Source organism: Falco punctatus (genome assembly GCF_963210335.1).
Source record: "Falco punctatus genome assembly, chromosome: 2".
Lineage (NCBI taxonomy): Eukaryota > Metazoa > Chordata > Aves > Falconiformes > Falconidae > Falco > Falco punctatus.
In genome coordinates, this window is record NC_137581.1 from 70,973,912 (window position 1) to 70,992,926 (window position 19,015).

Below are 19,015 nucleotides of genomic sequence, written 5' to 3' on the forward strand. Positions count from 1 at the left end.
TTGTTTTTTAAGTAGCCCCTGCAAATCACCTAGTTCCTGTGATAGGGAGCATTTGTAGTGTGTAAAGAATATCAACATTTTTGTACTGGATTTTCAGAGTCTCTCACTGTATATATGTAGAACTATAATAGTTCTGTTACATTGACCTTTCTCTGTTTAGATAATTTTCAAGTGGCTGTTTAAGTGTGCCAGTGAGCTTACATAGTACTAGTCATGTGCCTAGTCTGGGGAAGCCCTGCTGGGCCTGCAGGGAAGTGTCTGATGATCCACAGCACCTGTGCAGACTTGGCTTGTGATGGCCAACCCCCTCTGCTATGTCGACCTTGTCGGGCTGCCTCTTGCTGTTCAGGGGTGTATCGTGCCTAGAGCGCTCAGAGTCCTGCTGGGATGATAGGACCGCCCGTGTCATGATAATTTTGGATTGGATGCCCCTAGCATCTAGTATGGATGTAAACCCTGTCCTGTTTGAACTGGTCAGTTCTTTTCCTTTCTGCTTTGAAGGTGTATCCACACTAGTGAAAATAGAGCTGCTTTTATTCTGGACAGCATGGCTCGCTTGACTTAGTTATACTACCCCATGGTCTCCTTAGGGAGATTTGCAAGTACCCTTTGTCCCCATTTAGTGTTGTCTCAGAAACAGGGAAAACAGATCAAAATGAGCCTCTTACTTTCTGTTGTTTTTTTTTGTTTTTTTTTTTTTTTTTTTTTAATGTCCTTTTTGTAAAGGATATCAGTGATTTGCAATAAGAAAGGAATTACTGGCATGGATGTGAGAGTGTGGTTATAAGGGTTTAAATGTAGGATTAAATCACTGCAGTCATTTGCAGTTTCAGAGGCCATGACTTGCTTATGACAGAGGGACTGAAATACGAATTTATTGCAATGATGATGGTCTTGAAGAGGCATTTATTTAAAAGAAAGTTTGCTGTTATCAGCATTAATTACAGGAGTTCATAGATGGGTAAAAAGATACAATCTTACTCTGTAAAAGAGATCTTATATTTAAGGATTTGGGATTGCTGAAGTGATTGCTAGTAAGTATATACAATGCCTTTGTAATACCACTCAAAGAATCTGGATACTTTCTTTTAATTCAGAATTATTTTATAATATGTCTGAACCAAAAGATAGATCCCATCCAGAATTTTAGCCCTTCTTTGTCTTGTAGCAAAACGTACAACTATAGACATTGGAAAGACCCCAGATTTTCTAGAGTAGCAACATTTCTCCTTTGCCTTTATCTTCTTCCAACTCCTGTTGGCTGTAGTTCAACAGAGCGACTAAGCACATTACTTAGTTCTCATTACAGTCAGTGGGTGTTAAATTTATGCTTAATGCTAAGGATGCGCCTAAGTGCTTTTCTGCTGTGCAATGAGGTATTACCAAGAAAAAGCATTCACTGCAACAGTTAACAGGAAGTTGCTTTAAACTGTCATCCTCAATTATGCTGGAGTAGGTGATTCATGTGCCCGTATTCTTACAGTGTAGTATGCTATAAAGTTGGTCCATTGTGTTAAAACAAAAATCAGCAGACCAAAAAATAACAACCAACTCTCAATTTTTAAAATCCAGCCTCTGTATAGAAACAGCTCAAGCAGAACACTAGCCTATAGACACAGCTTGGCTATCTGAAAGTTGGAAGTAGGGCTCAGCTGTGCCTTGTAGACATCTGGATTTCAGTGTCTTTATGTAAATAGGTGTCTTGAGTTCCTGCTGTCATCAGTGGAGATGTTGTCAGTACTGATGGTGGCAATAGGGAACTGTTCAGCTTACCCTGAGGTTGAATATGTTGATTATTAGAGGTATTTAGTTGTCTAAAATGGGTATCTAAAGCTATTTAAAGTGATCATCCCCCTGTACTGGACACTGCTGAGGCCACGTCTCAAACACTGGATTCAGTGTTGGGTCCCTCACTGCAAGGGGGACGTGGAGGTGCTGGAGCGTGTCCAGGGAAGGGCAACGGAGCTGGTGAAGGGTCTGGAGCACATGTCCTGCAAGGAGCAGCTGAGGGAACTGAGGGTGTTTAGCCTGGAGCAAAGGAGGCTCAGGGGGACCTTACCGCTCCCTACAGCTGCCTGAGAGGAGGCTGTGGGCAGGTGGGAGTCGGTCTCTTCTCCCACATAACAAGGGACAGGACAAGAGGAAACAGCCTCAAGTTGTGCCAGGGGAGGTTTAGATCGGATATTAGGAAAATTTTCTCCACTGAGAGGGTGGTCAAGCATTGGAACAGGCTGCCCAGGAAGGTGGCTGAGTCACCATCCCTGGAGGTATTTAAAAGACATGTAGATGTGGTGCTTAGGGACATGGTTTAATGGTGGCCTTGGCAGTGCTGGGTTAATGGTTGGACTTGGTGATCTTAAAGGTCTTTTCCAATGTGAATGATTTTATCTGAGATACCATAGGATATCTGAAGCATTTAGCTGGGGCTAGTGGGTATGCGGTGAGACCTATGTGCTCTGGAGGTGTCAGATAAAATATTTTGAGATGTTCCAAATGGTACTAGACTCCTGTATTAAGGCAACTGAATCAAACCTTAAGATGGCAATTGACTATAGTGGGAACTTAGAAACCCAGATTTTATTAGGCACCCGAATTTAGGTCACAGCCATCTGGAGCAAAATCCTGCCCTTGAAGTCTGTCTCGCAGTCAGCACTCAGAAGGGCTTCAGCAATTCCTGTGTAACTGATCTGAACATTAAAACAGTTACTACTAAATGAAAATTCTGGATTATTTACATACATTTTAGGTGAAAATGGTATTCTAGGTTTTTCAGAACCCAGTTAAGTCAAGGCAAAAGACAGATACAGAAAAAGGTACAGAGTAGGTGCTGATGTACGTATCCTTCCCAGAGCTTAATATTCTAGATACCTTGAAAGCATGGGAATTAATTGGCCTTTAGAGAGCTGAAGAGGCACGGAGCAGAAACCTCAGTGTCAGTGAGTTTTCTTTAGGATATGGTGACATTGCTGCCCCTGGGGAAATAAAATATTTTTCAGCATAAGCCAAGGAGGCACAATCATCTGCTGATGTTTCTGCTTTGCAGCCTGCTCTCTATTTCTTGCCTATTTATTCTCTTCTTGTGTGGATTTCAGACCGTGTAACACCCTTGGATAGTAATGGCAGTGGCTACTGGTTTGCCGCAGATAGCAAACACACTCATGGCATCCAGATGGGAATGAACCTGTCTTTGTGAAAATCAAGTAAAAACTATGCCGCATGCATTGAAGGTGTTACCTCAAAAGCCCCATCTGTAACCATCCCTCTGCATCAATATAAAGCTAGCTGAAAAATAAGGCCTCTTGTATTATCTGAACAGGGCTGAGGAAAGTCAGGAATGAGTATATGAATTTTACAATAAGGAATTATATTAATGGAAAGAAGAGTTAATTTTTGACTTGTGTTTGTGTGGATTAAAGTGGAATATGTTTGTGACTGCTGTATAATATTGGACAGGTGCTTTCCTAAGAGTTGCCTGACGGAGTCCTTTGTGTATTGTTTTCTGATCCCATTGCAGATATACATAAACTTATACATAAACTGTATTTGTTAAAGTGAAATGCAAGTGCGTTATAATGCTGTTTCCACAAAATTATTTTGATCTTCCTGAGTCATCTACACATGTTACTGATACAACTTTTTTGTAAGGTAAACCTGAATTTATTTAGAAGTTGTTAAATTTAGTTATAACACAAACCTAGTTACAGAAATTCTTAATGCGCATATAAAGTAATCAGAAAATTGTTTTTTAAAAACAGTCAAACAACCAAAATAAAAATATATTTAGAATTTCACTAGTTGAATAATCCACCCAATTTGATTCCAGCAGTTTAGTCTGAGAGTTTTGCCTTTTTTTTCTTCTACAGAATACATTTTTTTCAGGGAGGTTGTCTGATCATTTACTAATAAAAGTCTGACCAGAAAGTAATGTAAAGATTTGAAATTTTTATCAGTTTTATGGGACACTGGATCAGATTGGAAGGTATTCAGATCAGGTCACGTTAAGCATGCTATTTTCTTTCACCTATATTAAAACATTTCTTCAACTTGCTTTTGTCTCTGGACACCAAAAGCCATACCCTGGATTGAAAACCTGGGGTTTTAGAGGGTGCCATTAAGCGCTCTGTTGTTACTTTAGCAAGAGGGCAGACAGCTGGTAGAACTCTGTGTTACAGATGCAGAAATTACCATGAGCACATGCAGGGACAGCGGAGCACAGCTTTCCACACTGCTGAGGAGTATGGAGGGGATGGTCATGCATGCAAAGCACTTAACAGATGATACACTTAGAAAGTATGACTGTGCTGATTAAGGGGAGCTAGCAGGACAGTATTGCTTTTGGTGCCTGATCTAGCTTGTTTAGAGCTCACTCAACTCTTTGCACTATTCTACATTGCCCTCCTCGGCATTTACTTAAAACAAAGCTGAGCTCTCATTCCTAGCCTTTTATTTCTTGTCAGCAGATGCCCAAGCATAGCAGTGTCAGTAATGCAGGAGACTGGCACTAAACAAAGTTTACAAAAAAGAAATAAGGATAGTTAATAGTGCTTTTTTGGATAGCAATTTTCATCTCCTGTTTTGTTCTCAATGATAAGCCAGCACAGTTATATCAAGATAGAATGTCACATGGTGTTCATTATATTTCAGTATGCCTATAGAGGTTAATAAAATCAAAATAGTTCTCATTCTGAGACTTCAGAAAAAATCTGATTGGCCTGATTTCTTGGGCCTGACTTCTGTGTAGGGTTTTCTAAGACTGATAAAGAATGCACTCTGATAATCTTTTTTCTTTTTAAAATTCTCCTTTCTACTTGGAAGGATACCTAGAGTATTTTAATCCATGTTCACTTTGTTTTCTGTATTATTCTTTACTACTTTATTTTGTGATGCTTATATTTAATTACTTCTATTTAGAGCAAAGATAACAAGTTGTACAGTCACTAAAAGCAGTTGAGTTACTGCAGCTTAGTGAGATACTCCTCATTGTCTGAGTCATTGATTGAACACGGACTTCTAATCAATCCAAACATGAAATAAAAGATACTGGTTTAAGCCTCTATGAAAGGCTATCTATTTTTGCAAAGTGCTTTTTTTCCCCTGCATCTGAATTGTGACACTTAAAATTATTTTCTAAGAAGTCCCACTATCTTCTTCTAAAAAGGTATTTTTGGGACTCAAAACAGTAGCAATATTAGAATTTATTGCTAAGATCACACAAAATGTATATTTCTCTGTAAAAAGGAATAAAAGGGCTAGGGCTTAAGAACAGCCATAGCACTGCAGTCTAAAAGACTGACTAGTCCAGTATCCTTTCTCCAGCAGGTCTGTATGCAGATGCTTCAGGAAAAAGAAAATAAAAGTGGGCAAACTGCAAGTATCTGCAACAGAATTTCCTCTAAAACTCTCCCAGCATCCAGCTCAGGAGACTGTGTTGCTGAATGTGGGCTCTGTGTGTCTGGTAATCTGTAATGGATTTCTGTTCCATGAGTTTGTTCATTCTCCCCTAGAAGCTGTGTTAACTTTGACATCCACAACAGCAACTGGGTTGTAAAGTTTTTCAATACTAAGCAGTGTCTTCTTGGTGTTTTCTGACTAGAAGAGAAGAGGAAAGCAATTGAGAATTCTGGGACTGTGAGGATCTACCTTTTTTAGCATGATTCTTTGTGTAGAAATAATACAGTTTTAATTCTCTGTCAGTTTCTCAGCTGTGAGTACACACAAAATTGAGCTGCTAATTATCCTTTTGGGGGCATTCAAAATGCTGTTGCCAGTTCCTATGAAGATATGCAAGTATCATTATAGTCAGTGTTTTCCTGGCAATACAGATTAACAGGGTCTCTATTTGTTCCTATTTGCAGAGAAAGTTCCTATTTGCATTACAAAGGGGGAAAAAATGATCCTTAATGGATGAGACAAAGTCTTGTAAAAGTGAATACTGAAGTGTGAAAGACACAGAGAAAACCCTTGGAGTCTTACAAAAAAACCCAGAGTGGGCCCTGGTGAAGTCCAGGTTCCAGAGAAGTCAATTTCAAAATTCTGTTGCTGAAAGATGAGGCTAAAATGTCATCTGTGTTTCTCAAATGCTAATTATTTCAGTGCTGATAAGTATTCTCACGATTACTGGAACTCACGGGAGTGGGCAGAGACTATATATGTATATATATAAACGTAGCTTAACGTTATAACAGCTGTCTGCCGTTGTGTGCAACCGGGCTGTCACAGTGTTTGCCATGGTGGCAGTAGCCCGAGGTGCCTCATCTCCCCCGGCAGCCCTGCAGACCTGCAGCCTGTGCTGCTGTGCAGGAGGTGAAGCTTCAGGTGGGAATTCTGCAGCACGAGGGCTGCAGTATGTGCAGCTGGTGGCAGCAGCCTGGTGGGAACAGCAGATGCCCTGCTCGGGACTAACTGCTGTAAAGTCCTTGTTCTCCCTTTCAGTCCAAGCAAGAGCGAAAGGAAAAAGAGACGTGTATTTGCTTTGAGTCGTGAATAGGACCTGCACCGGTAGAAATTCCAGATTGTTAAATCCAAACCACGTATAGGAGAACACTGAAAAAAGCAGTGGGTGCTCACTTTAAAGCCCTCTGGTGGTGAGCTCCACGTTGAAGGAAAGCTGCTGATGCCTTACAGGAGGTGTTAGAGCAGAAAACCTGCTTCCCATAATTGTGTACTTGCACACCACTGTAGTACTGACCAGTAAGGAACCAGCTTCTGAGCTTGCTGGAACAGATCAGAGCCTCCACTGACTTCATTTTGCAGTTGGATGGCTCCAGAAAAACAGGAATATAGGCTTAGGTCTGTGTTTGTCAAATGCTTGCCATCTTACTAGGAAGAGGACAATTTGTTGCCCTGTTTCCTGATGTAGTGGCAGAAAGAATCAGATGGGGGGAAGTCTGCTGGAGGCTGTATGGAATTCTTAAAATAAAAATTTGGTTTTTCAGAACCCATTCACTGTGTGAGGATGCGTCTTCAGAACTGCAGAGAGTCATTTCTGTGGAGGAAAGACATGTATCTGAACCCCAGACGAGCTCCTTCACAGGCAGGGGAGCAATGGCAAGGTAACGGGCTAATACCATTTCCAGTATTAGGTTTAACTTGTTAAAAGAGACTGATCACAATTTGGAGGCAACGTAAGAACAACCATCACTTTTCAAAGAAAATGGATGGAGTCCAACTGAAAAAAGCCTATAAAAACTAACAGAAGCTGCTTTTGACTAATTCTAAACTCGTCACTTACTCGTTACTTACACTTACTTTTATTTCACAATAAAAACCTTAGAATCCTAGGGATGCTGAATGAGCTTACACAAATTAGTCTGAACACAATAAAGCAGATTATTTTCCAACCTGATCACGTAAAAATATATTGAACGCTGAGGAAATGCATGAAGTGAGGCCAGACTGTAAAATAAATGGGTAAGTGTTTGGTTCTGGCTGATAGCTGATGCAATGTTTGCTTCCTATCAAATAGGATGTACTGATTGTTCATTTGTTGGTAGATGGCTTTGGTAAGGGAGGAGACAGGGGCCCTTCTGTTGGAAGTGCAAGTGTTTCTCTCAGTTTTTAGAATCCAGTTATGTTTATAATTGATTGGGAGCCTTAGTCAGCAAAATCAAAGTCAACCATTTGCTTAAGTAATTTACTTTACCGGGACTTAAACGTAAAACTGAAGTGGAGCTTCAAAAACTTACCGTGTCTGCTTTAAATATCCCCAGCTGAGAGTACAGAGCTCTGTCTACAGATACCATTGCTACAGACAATACAGATCATGCTCAGTTGAAGCATGTATATTTCAAAGAGGAAAGAAAAAAAATCATTATAAAACTAGAGTCAGTTAAAGATTCAGCTTTTTGGATGGTGAAGAATAAACTTTTATTTCCCTGCTTGGTTTTCAGACAGTGACACCACTGGTGTAGATTATAAATCTGTCACAAGTTGGTTTTAGGTGGAAAACGATTGTAGGTGTGTGTGTTGTGTGAAAACATAAGCCACATGAATATGTAAACTCATATTGCAAACTTCCTTTTTAATCTTTGTTCATGTTGTTCTGTACCTTTTTTTCAGGATAGTTTGAATTACACGTGTGTGGCTACACTTATGCTCTGAATATACAAGGAAGCCTGTGATGAAAGCATGAATGCATAGCAATTTACATATCATGGTAACGTAACATGCCTCTTGAATGCAGAGTCTCAAAGACCTAAGACAGCAACATTTGATGGACTTGATTGAGTATCTCACTTCAAGATACAAAGGACAAAAAAGTGAAAATTCTGTTTCTTTGTACAAATGGAGAGGCTCTCAATGTCATTTAGTAAAATATGTTTGCTCCTTAACTGACAGGTCTCATCAAAATGCTTTATTTTCTAATTTAAGTAAGAACATCCATAGTGGTATTACTCCTTACCACTTCTTATGTGAAAACTGAGTTCTTCTCAGGCAAAGAGAAATTCTGTAGCTTAATTTTATGCAGCATTTTTTTAATAGAGTGAGGAATCTATTAAATAATTTCAGACTTTTATGTGGAGCTTTTCTTTTGCGCTCTTTGTAGGCTTTGAATTCTCTTAATTGTTGGCGGTTGTAGATGATTTACATGATACTGTCTTGGTGTAGTGCTGAAGAACAAGACATATATTTTTCTAATTTCTGATACGTGATATTATTCCTACCTTTTTTGTCCTTTTTATTTTAGGGTAAGAGAATTTGGGCAAGATCTATGAGGGGATGTAGTTAGGCCCTTGAGAACTGCAATCAAGAGGCAGATGTACTTTACCATAAGGTTTAAGTTGTTCATATCAACCTATTTGTGGATTCTGAGCATATGTAGTACTAGCTGATAGAGAGAAAATGTAAAGAGCTTGTCTTAAGTAGCCTGAGGTCTCTCTAAGAACTTAAGCATTGTTCAGGATTTCATTATGCTGTCTTTGAGGCCAAGTTTGGGAAACCTGAATTAACACCACTTTCCTCTAAACTAGACTGCTGATAGGAAATAATATATTGTGTGGGTAATAAATACAATAACTTTTGTAGATTTCAGTCTCCATTATTTTCAATTTTTCAGAAAGATGTTTCCTTTTGAACTTTGTCAGAAAGCATTGTAAACATTCATAATGTGAACTGTGAGTAGAGAGATACATATTGATACAGTGATAATTTAATTATGCTGTCGTGATTGTTTGCTTAGCTCATTTCAGTGCTCTGCTAGAAATCTAGGATGAGGAAATAATGCTCCCCATGCATTACACAGGTTTATATGTGATAGTCAATTAATACGTTTGCAGACAGACCCTTTAAAAACACAGGGAACGTGGCTGAAATTTTATCATTCCTTATTCCAAAGTCCATCCTCCCTCACCCAGCTATTCAGTTTTTATTTCCACTGTGTGTACCAGCCCTTGAGCATGTGATCCTGTGAGCATTTTATATCTCCTAATTCTGTCAGACCAGGATTCCCCCGTTATCATGTCAGAAGTTTGTCAGCTGCCCCACCCCAAGCACTTGGTTTGCCCCCACTTGACAAGAGTATTCTTCTCTTGCTCCTGAGGTGCTGGTAGAGTAGACTAGGAACTGATGTGTGAGATACTTTCCTGATCCATTGCAAAATGTGATGTATGAAATTGTGGGAAGTGACTGAGTTCACACAGGTAATGCATCAAATTTAATTTTGTAGGCAGGTGGAGAAAAATCCTCCTGGGCTACTCTTTGCGGGGATGTTTGGAGCCATCTGATGCTTTTGTCTGGTTCAATGATGTATGTCTGTTCTTTGCAGGCTGTCACGATTTGTCATATCTGTGAGGTCATGGGCCACAAGACATCTGCACCACGAAGACCAAAGACCCGATTCTTTCCTAGAACGTATCCGAGGGCCAGAGCTCATAGAAGTGTCCAGTAGGCAAAGTAACATACGCTCCTTTCTGGGTATGCGTGAGCGCCCCGGGGGAGTAAACAGGTAGGAAGATGTGTTTATACTTTAAACGAAGATGACTGAGGTTATGGCATTTTCTTGGTGATTAGGATGTGAGTTTTATTTTAAGAAGAGGGTAAGGAGCTTAGTGTGGGAGATGAACAGGATATCTAATGCTGCCCGGGAATCTTCACATAACAGAAGTGTTGCAGCTTTCAGCTGAATTTCTCTTTCCCCCTCAAACACACTGTGGCAAAGATCTTGAAGTAGAGGATTCTGATCATGCTGCTTCAGGTAGAATGGTTTCTTAGAAGTGGAATTTTATCATATGCTACCTGTGCAACTTGATGTTGCTAAACTCCTCTCTGCTGAAGATGAATGCAATTTCAATTTCAAGAGTCTAGGTTGTTGCTAGTTGTGGCTTTTCAGGACATTAATATTATGCACATTATCTGCAAGCATTAGGAAACTCCAAACACACAGTTGTGCAAAATGTGTCATGGCTTTGTTACACCTACTTAGGTGTTCAGCTGCTAACATTACAGAAGGCTTCTGATGCAAAAATGAGAAAATCTGGCTGCTGACTTAACTTACTGGCACATAGTCTTTGGTATGGAAGACAAGTTCAGTCTTAAAGTTTTTCCAATAAAACAACAGAAGCTTGCAAGAGAAACCTTTATGTGTTTACAGTCTTTTGACTTGATAAATTATTACTACTTTATAAATACATGATACAGTGTTTTAAACAACTCCAGCCAAAAGAGAAAAATGAAGTCCCAAGACGTAAGTGGACTTTCTATTTGTCATTATGCTTTGAAGCATAGAATCCCATGTTTTTTTGCATAAAGATTGGTGGGTAAGCAAGTAATGAGTTGATTTGTTTCAAAATACCAGCTAGTAATTCAGATTAAAGCAAGAACCTTTGAAGAGCTATGCATGATGCAGGTTACCTTGATTTGTTGTGGTCCAGCACAGCCTTGTTACCTTCACTTGATCTACTCCTTAGAAATTAGCTCAAAAGTACATTTTGTTGAATTAACCAGACTGAATTTTCAGAAGTCTGGAACAGTAGCAACTGCAGACTTGAAGTAATTAGAGAGGACAACATTGATCCTGGGCCAACAAACCTCTATATAAGGCTATTAGAAGTGAATTTGGGAGTATCTTTGCCTTCTCAGTTTTACACTGTTGCCACGTGACAGTAACTCCTAGTTGTTCTACCATGAGGGCTTAATTCTGGCAGGTGTGCTTGTTAATTATCCACAAGTCTTGACACTGCATCTGTGAAGACTTGAAAGGATTGAAGAAAGCTTAAAAAAAAAAAAAAAAAAAAAAGTAGCCAGATGAGTACGGAGCTAAAATTAGTCAGATGCATGTTGCCATGCACTAATACACCTGAGAACAAGCTTCAGACATCAGCACGAGGTAAAAAGAAACCGCTCCCCTTGAAGTAGTTATGCAAAGGCGCTTATCACGGCAGTCAAAGTTGACCTTCCTAATCTCATCAGTGCATATGTGAGAAGCTAGTAAGTCAGGCCGTCGTGTTGCTAAACACGTGTATGAAATACCAACAGTCTTTACACTCTTTAATGTGTTTTATTTAACCTGCTGCAGTCACTGGCCCTTGGCCAGGCTTAATGTCAACTATAGCAACAACACCAACGAAGAGTAAGTACTGGTAACTCCCAAACACCTTTCTGCCACTAGTTCCTTCTCTTTTCCTATTTCCAGCCTAGTAACATTTGTAGTATAGACTCCTTATGTCTTCCTGAGCCTTTCCCGAGAATATAGTTTAATTATAAAGAAAGATCTAGTTTTCTTAGTATGAAAAGCATCCTTCTTGCTCCCTGTGAACTTGTTTTTGTCTGAAGTTACCCTTACCTCTCAAGGAATGAATTTGATTCAGCATTTAGTCCCTACCTCCTCTAGTTCAGCTGGCTGATTTTACTGTATTGCTGATTGATTTATTAATTCTTCGGTTTTGAGGTGATATTCATATATTGGTTTTCAAATAGTGATTTTCTTCTTGTAACGCACTATTTTTTGCAAATTGTAACGTCCCTTTTTGCAAATCAAGTGCCCCTGGAATTTCAAGCTGTCAAATGAGAAGTGGGTACTGATCAAGGTACCAAGAAAACACTCACGTGTGCAGTCTAAATGAAAACTAACAGTCTTCTTAAAATGTGTGTTTCAGTTCAGCAGTTATTGTTGGTGTAGATGTAGAGGAAGTGACAGGCAATGTAATAAGACTTGCATTGCAACAGAAGCTCTGACAGAAGCTTTGGAGCCTGTTTTATGTATTTGACAAGATATTTCACGTTGTTACACCAAAGCGAAATCTCATGAAAAGGTGAAGAGCTCCTGTAATTTAAAATCACCCAACACCAATGTATGTTGCAAGTCTTAGACCACAGCTGAGGATGCACCTGCTCTGTAGCATCCAGCAGCAGATCTGTTCGCACACATGATGATAGTGAATTTTTTTTTTCATTGCTTTCCAGATGAAAACAAAAATTAAAAATAATCAGGACAGTTTCTGATTATGTCAGAAATAGTGCTGGGAAAATCTTGGTTTTTTCTTCAAATAGTTCCATCATGGGCTAGTTCAAACTGTACATTTTAAATGATGCTGCAAAATCTCTGTGCACATACATGAACAAGAGGTCTCCCTTTTCCTCAAGCAACTTTTTAGTTTGGTTTGCATAACTTTTATTAAAAAGGAAATTCAGTGTGCAGTGAATGGTGACAGAAATGTGCAGAATTTTATTCACATTGGTATAAAAAAAGTGCAAAAATCCTGGAGCTTAGCCTCCTAGTCAGGGCCCAAAGGACCGATTAAGATGGAAGTGCTGCTTTCTTACTCTGTTTCTGACAATGACTCATGTACCTTGGGCAAAACTTTGATCCTTCCAATGTTTCATTATTTTTAAATGAAGACAACACCTGCCTGTCTACTTGCCTGACAGTGTGAAACACACTTGATTTGAAAACTACATGACAGATGAGAAATGTCAATATTTGACTCATTCAAAGATTACGACAGTGTTTTTACAGGGGCTGATGAAGATATGTTTTCTAAGTCCGAAGGTGCATGCTCCTTTTAATGTGCTGGAAACACAGAATGGATGCCACTGTATTGCTATCAAAGACGGCAGACACAAATAACACTTTTATTAGTTACTGGATTCCAGTTTACTCAGTAGCACTGATAAAAAAGATGCAGGTCTTTTTAAAGCTTCAGGATTTTCATTATGTTAAACACCTAAGAGTACCTGCCTTCGGGGAACTGTAGGTGATGCTTTCAAGTCTTTGATTACAGCCAACCTTTTCCTCTGAGTGACTTCCACCACCAGACTACAAGTAGGTGAGAATATGATACATTGGGAGTTACACAATGGAAAGATGAACAGAGGGCACAGAAATAGAAGAAACTCACTTATGAAAGATACATGTAGTTGACAGATGAGTTTGTAGGAGATCTCGGGCCAGAGAACAAGTATTGGCTTTAGATGCCACTGCTGTGTAGAAATTAGCCTTGGTAAATGGAAAACTGCTTTTTTGAGTTGAGATGCATGTGTAAACAGAAGATTGGTCAACCCAAAGGTTCTTTCCTCCTCCAATTATGCTCCCTTGCAGTGTATAATTTTAAAGGTTTCGGTGGTGTTGGTAAGCTTGAGGTGTGCAAGATCTCAGCATTTTTTAGCAAATGGAGAAGAATGTCTGAGCAAACACAGACACCTGCATCTGAACTAGGCAACCCATTCTTCCTTTGCAGTTGATGGAAAGAAAAAATTGCTTTTAGGGCACAGATCATCTTGTAAATATGGAGTACGAGGTATGGATTATCTCATAGGTACAGTAGGTCTCAACTGTGGAGATCTGAAACAGGTTGGCTTAATCATTTTGACTGTAAATCATTTCTAAAATAACTACTCTGTAGTTAAATGCAACACGCCTCTTTTCTCAGCATTTGCTGCTTTTGTTCAGACATTGACTGGGATTCTTCTCCAAGGCAATTGTTGAAGCCAGAGGTAATTAATTAATTATATCTATCTTGCTTTTGAAGAACTGTGAGAGGAAATTCAGCCTTATTTCATTTAATTACCATTAAAGCTTCAGGCAGTCACTATGAGGTTTTGGATATGCAAAGAATATTGACAGTTTTTTAGGCCATTTGAAATTCTATTATCATTTGGTAGATTTTAAATGCCTGATTCTAAAGAAAGAAACAAACTGGAAGCATTTAATTAAAATCAGCCAGGTAAACTGATGTCTGCAAAGGTCAGGAAAGCGTGGGTGACTAATGAGCAGAATCAGCCAGCTGGTTACCTGATGTGATGGTGTGGTGGTATTTGAGAGGTCCCAGCCTGCAAACCGTTTTTACCAGTTGGATCCCTGTCCTGCTCTGTCCAGAGTCTAGTTTAGTTTCCTGTACCTCAGCATCCACCCTCTCTCTTAACTGCTAGAATATTGGTAATATTGCTAAGCCTTACATTATGTTGTACAGAAAAAAGGAAGAAAAGAAAGAGGTTAAAGAGGAAAAGAAAGAGGAAAAAAAAGAGGAAAAGAAAGAGGAAAAGAAAGATGACAAGAAAGAGGAAAAGAAAGATGACAAGAAAGATGACAAAAAAGATGATAAAAAAAAAGAAGAGTAAGTATAAAGAATGAATGTGTGCTTGTAACACACCTCCTACACTACAAGGCATGGTGTGGCATTTCATTGTTACACTTCCATGACAATTATTGTTCTGTAGGTTGCAGAACTGTCAAATCTTTAATATGTTTCCCCTTTGGAAAGGTGCAACTGCTCAAAAACTTGTTGCATCTTTAAGACCTATGTTTAGACTTGTCACAAACAGCTTCCTAGGTCAGTAAAAGGGAATTCAGCTATCTCTGGCTGCTTTGATTTGCTGTTGAAAATCACTTTTTTACTATGAGGGCATTTTAGGACAGCAGCCTGCTTTGCAGATCTACACAGGCTTTTCATTGTTCCACAATGTCCATAATGATTCAGAGCAGATGAACCAAAAGTCTGGTTTGGACAAGGAGCAAAAATCTTACATGTAGAAAATTACAGATTTACTAATAACTTTAGGTGTTACACTGACTAGCATATTTAATTGCTTAATATGGTGCAGTTCATTAACCGAGATAATTTGAATGCTTTTAACAGAAATGGATCCTGCTCTTGTTTTGCTCCCCCAAAGCTGACCCAAGTGTAGTACCATTTAGTATTAATAGTCATTAAAAATAACGATGATAGCATATAAAAATATGCATTTGAGTAGACTTCACAGTTAAGGAGTATGTTAGAGTAATATACTGGAAGTTTGTATGTATGCATATGGTAGCAAGTGCAATGTAGGCTTGGGGACATGTAGTTAGGAACTGCTTCCAAAGGTGGTTTTCAGCCTGGGCAATGTGAATTCTTACTTTTTCCAAAGTTGGGTGAAGCAGATAGGATGAAGCTGATATTTGGTATCTCATCTAGAGCTGCCTGCACGGATACTTTCTCTTAGGCATCTGTGTGTTCATCATGAGATATGCTGCCTCCAGAAGAGGGAGATCCAGCAGGTCACTTCATTACATTTCTAGTGTAAATCTGCACGTTTCACTTTACAGGAAGAAAAAAGAGATATTTGTGTTAGATCCTTCAAGCAATATTTACTACAACTGGCTGACCATAATTGCAGCACCCGTGTTCTATAACTGGTGTATGCTCGTGTGCAGGTATGGATTTAAGTTAATAATTTTAGGTTTCAAATTCAGTGTCTCGTTGTGTTTCCTATATAAATCATCCTCTGATCTCCCTGCAGTATTTTTTGGGTGAGTTACCTAGAAGATTTACAGTTCATATACCCATAGGGATATATGATATACATACCACTGAGAATAGATGACCGATGTTTCTTTTTTACCTTTTTGTCTAAAACCGGTTTGTTGTAACTTGCAACAAAAGTCCTTGTGAGCAGCTGGCTGTGGCCTTTGTGTGCCACCTCCTGGCTAGATGCAGAGGTATGCCTTGGCCACTGCAGGCTCAGTAACCACTGCTAGAGACAGGTCTTCTCATCACCCAGTAGAGAACAGAAGGGAGGGGTGTGGGCAGTGTTGGGTCATCTTAAATTAGTATCATGCATCTATAGATATTTGAAGTGGAGGAAGATTTTACTCGAGTATTTATTTTCCCTTGCAAAATGCGGAAATCAGTTTGAGTCAAAGAAAAAAAAAAAAAAAAAGATGAGGAGAAATGAGGATGGCTTACCATTCAAAACCAGATCTTGTATTTGGGAATTATCTTAATGGACATGTGTATCCCATGAAATCTGATGCGTGTTTAATTGTACAGATGTGTGCATTCCTCCTAGATAAGTGCACTTGTGTGGCATATATGTGTTTAAGTTTTGTTCCTGGCCTGAACATCTCTTAATTCTGAAGGATCCTAGTTTCTGTTTAGACGTCGTTCTAGTGTGCAGATGTCTAGGCATGGGGATACGCTGCCTGTAATTCTTCAGTGCCAGTAATGTGCGCTAACATGCTGCTAGGACACACATTGCAGGTACTCTGCTTCTGCAGTTGGTGTAAATGTTTCTTGTTTGTCTGTCCTTGTTTCTTTAGAGCCTGCTTTGATGAGCTACAAGCTGACCATCTTAAATTATGGGTGTTCTTGGATTATAGCTCCGATATCATCTATGTTATTGACATGCTTGTCAGATTCAGAACAGGTGAGTCCTTCTGGGGTTTTACAGTGTTTTCAGATACAGCATGGGTATAAACGCTGGAAGCAGAAATTCCTGTGGAGTCTGACCAGCGTAGTATCCCGTCTCCAGCACAGCCCAATAGTGGGGACTCTGGGGAGATGAAGTGTCTGATCAGCTTGGATTGTTTTAAGGCTGGACATCCCAACATCTGCACTTCACTTACCTCAAAATTCAGTTCTGTCAGTGCCTGCCAAGTGCTGACTGAAATAGCTGCTGCATGGGGAAGGGAGAATAAGGCACTTTGCTTGTCGTGATCATGGTATATTGTTTGTGCTCTTGTGAGCAAGAAACCAACAGCAGCCCACAAGTGCTGCTTTCTTAGCCAAGTTGTGCAGCATCCTGCTCAGAAGTGATGATTGAGTTGGTCAGGTGCAAGACCTGGCACCCGTCTCAGCCTAGAGCCTGCAGCCTTCTGCTGGAACCTGCAAGGCTGCCCCTCTGCCACCAACTGTCCCTGCAGCCTCTGCCGGGGCCTGGCTGGGTCTCCCACTGCCTGCTGGTGGTGTAGGGGCAACCAAGGAGGGTGATGGGGTGGGATTAACCCAGGCACCTCTGCTTAGGTCCTGCCTTCCTGAAGGAAGTGTGAACCTGTGAGGGCTGTGCCATGTCACCTTCAGCATCCTGTCCCTGTTTCTGTAGCTCAGGAGCATGCCCAGCCGATACAGATTCTAGCCTTAAAGGGAGATCTGTTTTAAGCTAAACAAGGCCATAATATAGGCCTAAGCAATCACATACAGTGATCCACACCATTAAATTGCTAGAATAGTCCTTGATGTACTTTGGTGCATGAGCGTTGGTGTGTGCCAGCTAGCACTCTCAGGCAGTGTCTGGGCGCAGCTGGAAGGACAGCAGAGGTTGGGTGTTGTTCACGGTATCATTTCTGAAGGGGGCTGGGAGAACTTACATGTGAATAGAAGATGTCATGGCAGCTGGTCTCAGGGCCAGAAAACGTTTCCTGGCTTGTTCTATTTACTGGTATGGATGCATCCCCAAAATGTGCCTTGAAAGGGTCCAAAACCACACTGATCACTATAAAAATGAGAGTTCCTTTAAATCTTTTATTTTCACATTTATTTTGATTTTTTTTTTAAACCGTGCTGACAGCTTGACATTAATTATGGCTTGTGAGAAGTTGTAAACATAATTACAAGACAGAGGCTAAAATGCTGTCATGTTGGGAAGCAGTCAACTCATGGCAATCCAAATTCTTAAACTTAGCAAGCACCTTGTTCAACAAGGAAGTCTATTTCAGATAGCAGCCTAAATCACAAGACCGCTATATTTGAAGCGGGGCAGGGGGGCTTCATCTTCTTTGTGTGGTTAAAATGTTGATTGTGCCAGCTAAATTTCTCTTCTGCAGTTATACCTGTTATCATAATGGGAAAAAAAACCGAGCAGAAACTGGACATGTCCAGGCAATGCAAGTTACAAAATTTCCATAGGCTGTCCTAGTAATGATTGTATGGCCGTTCAAGCGTGGTTGGAAGGTCAGCTTTGCAGGCCTGGATCGGAACTGCAGAATTGCTGCAGAGATCCCTTGAACACTTAGGTACAGGTGTCTGCTGCAGTTTCAGGCACTCAGATAAGCAGGTAGCTTCTTTTAAGTGCCGAGATCTTTGTCAGCTCTCTTAACAATGCCTCCTGGTTCTGTCTGTGCCTGCTGCCTTTTTCTAACAGCCTGCAAGGTCCACCTGCCCTGAGGCAGAGGTCCTGGAAGCTTCTGGGGAGGAGTGTGACTCCCTGCTGTCTAAGGGCAGAGACAGGCTTTCAACTGGGACCTGGGTAGCCCTGCGACTATCATGGTCCACATCAGCTCCTCTGGTGCATTCCTGTCTAGCTGCAGGGCCAGTTTCACTGTGTTTCACCTATGTGGTGACTCTGCACTGTGGAGCAGAAAAGATCCATGTCTCTCAGTGGCTGCTTGTGTTTAGCATACCCTACGTTTTGATGCTTTCAAAAGCTTTTACTATACGACTTCAGTTCTGTGAGGGAGGCAAAAAAAGAGCTGAGGAGCTTTTATCTCCCTTCAGGAAGAAGGTGTTTTCAAAGTTATTTTTAATAATTTTGAGTCAGAAATTCATCTGCCTGGCCAACTTTTCTGTTCAGTTGCATGACTCTTAATATTTGACCAGCTTTTTCAGTAGTTTTCTGGGAGGTAATACATTCATGGCACAGGAACTACTTCCATCTGTAGTCACCATCAGTTTGCAGATATCCAAAGACAGATACGCACATAGACATGTGCAGTTACACACATGCACATAACAGCAGTACAGCTGGGCTGTGCAGGGCACAAAGAAATGCAGCTTGGTCTTTCTCAGCAGATGCTTCCCTGAGAAAACTGCTGCTTGTAGATTGC

At 40.3% G+C, this 19,015-nt stretch overlaps 1 protein-coding gene across 4 annotated transcripts in view; it reads left to right on the top strand.

The window, feature by feature from the left end:
- Window positions 1-19,015, top strand: part of CNGA3 (cyclic nucleotide gated channel subunit alpha 3) — a 62,548-nt gene that overhangs the window by 28,054 nt on the left and 15,479 nt on the right. For 2 of the 4 annotated variants that reach the window (XM_080377376.1, XM_080377375.1), the window contains 6 exons: window positions 6,936-7,052; window positions 9,764-9,943; window positions 11,513-11,566; window positions 14,406-14,549; window positions 15,521-15,628; window positions 16,514-16,620. In XM_080377376.1, the coding sequence (XP_080233502.1) occupies window positions 6,936-7,052; window positions 9,764-9,943; window positions 11,513-11,566; window positions 14,406-14,549; window positions 15,521-15,628; window positions 16,514-16,620 (710 nt within the window). The other 2 variants (XM_080377378.1, XM_080377377.1) reach the window with 2 other exon arrangements.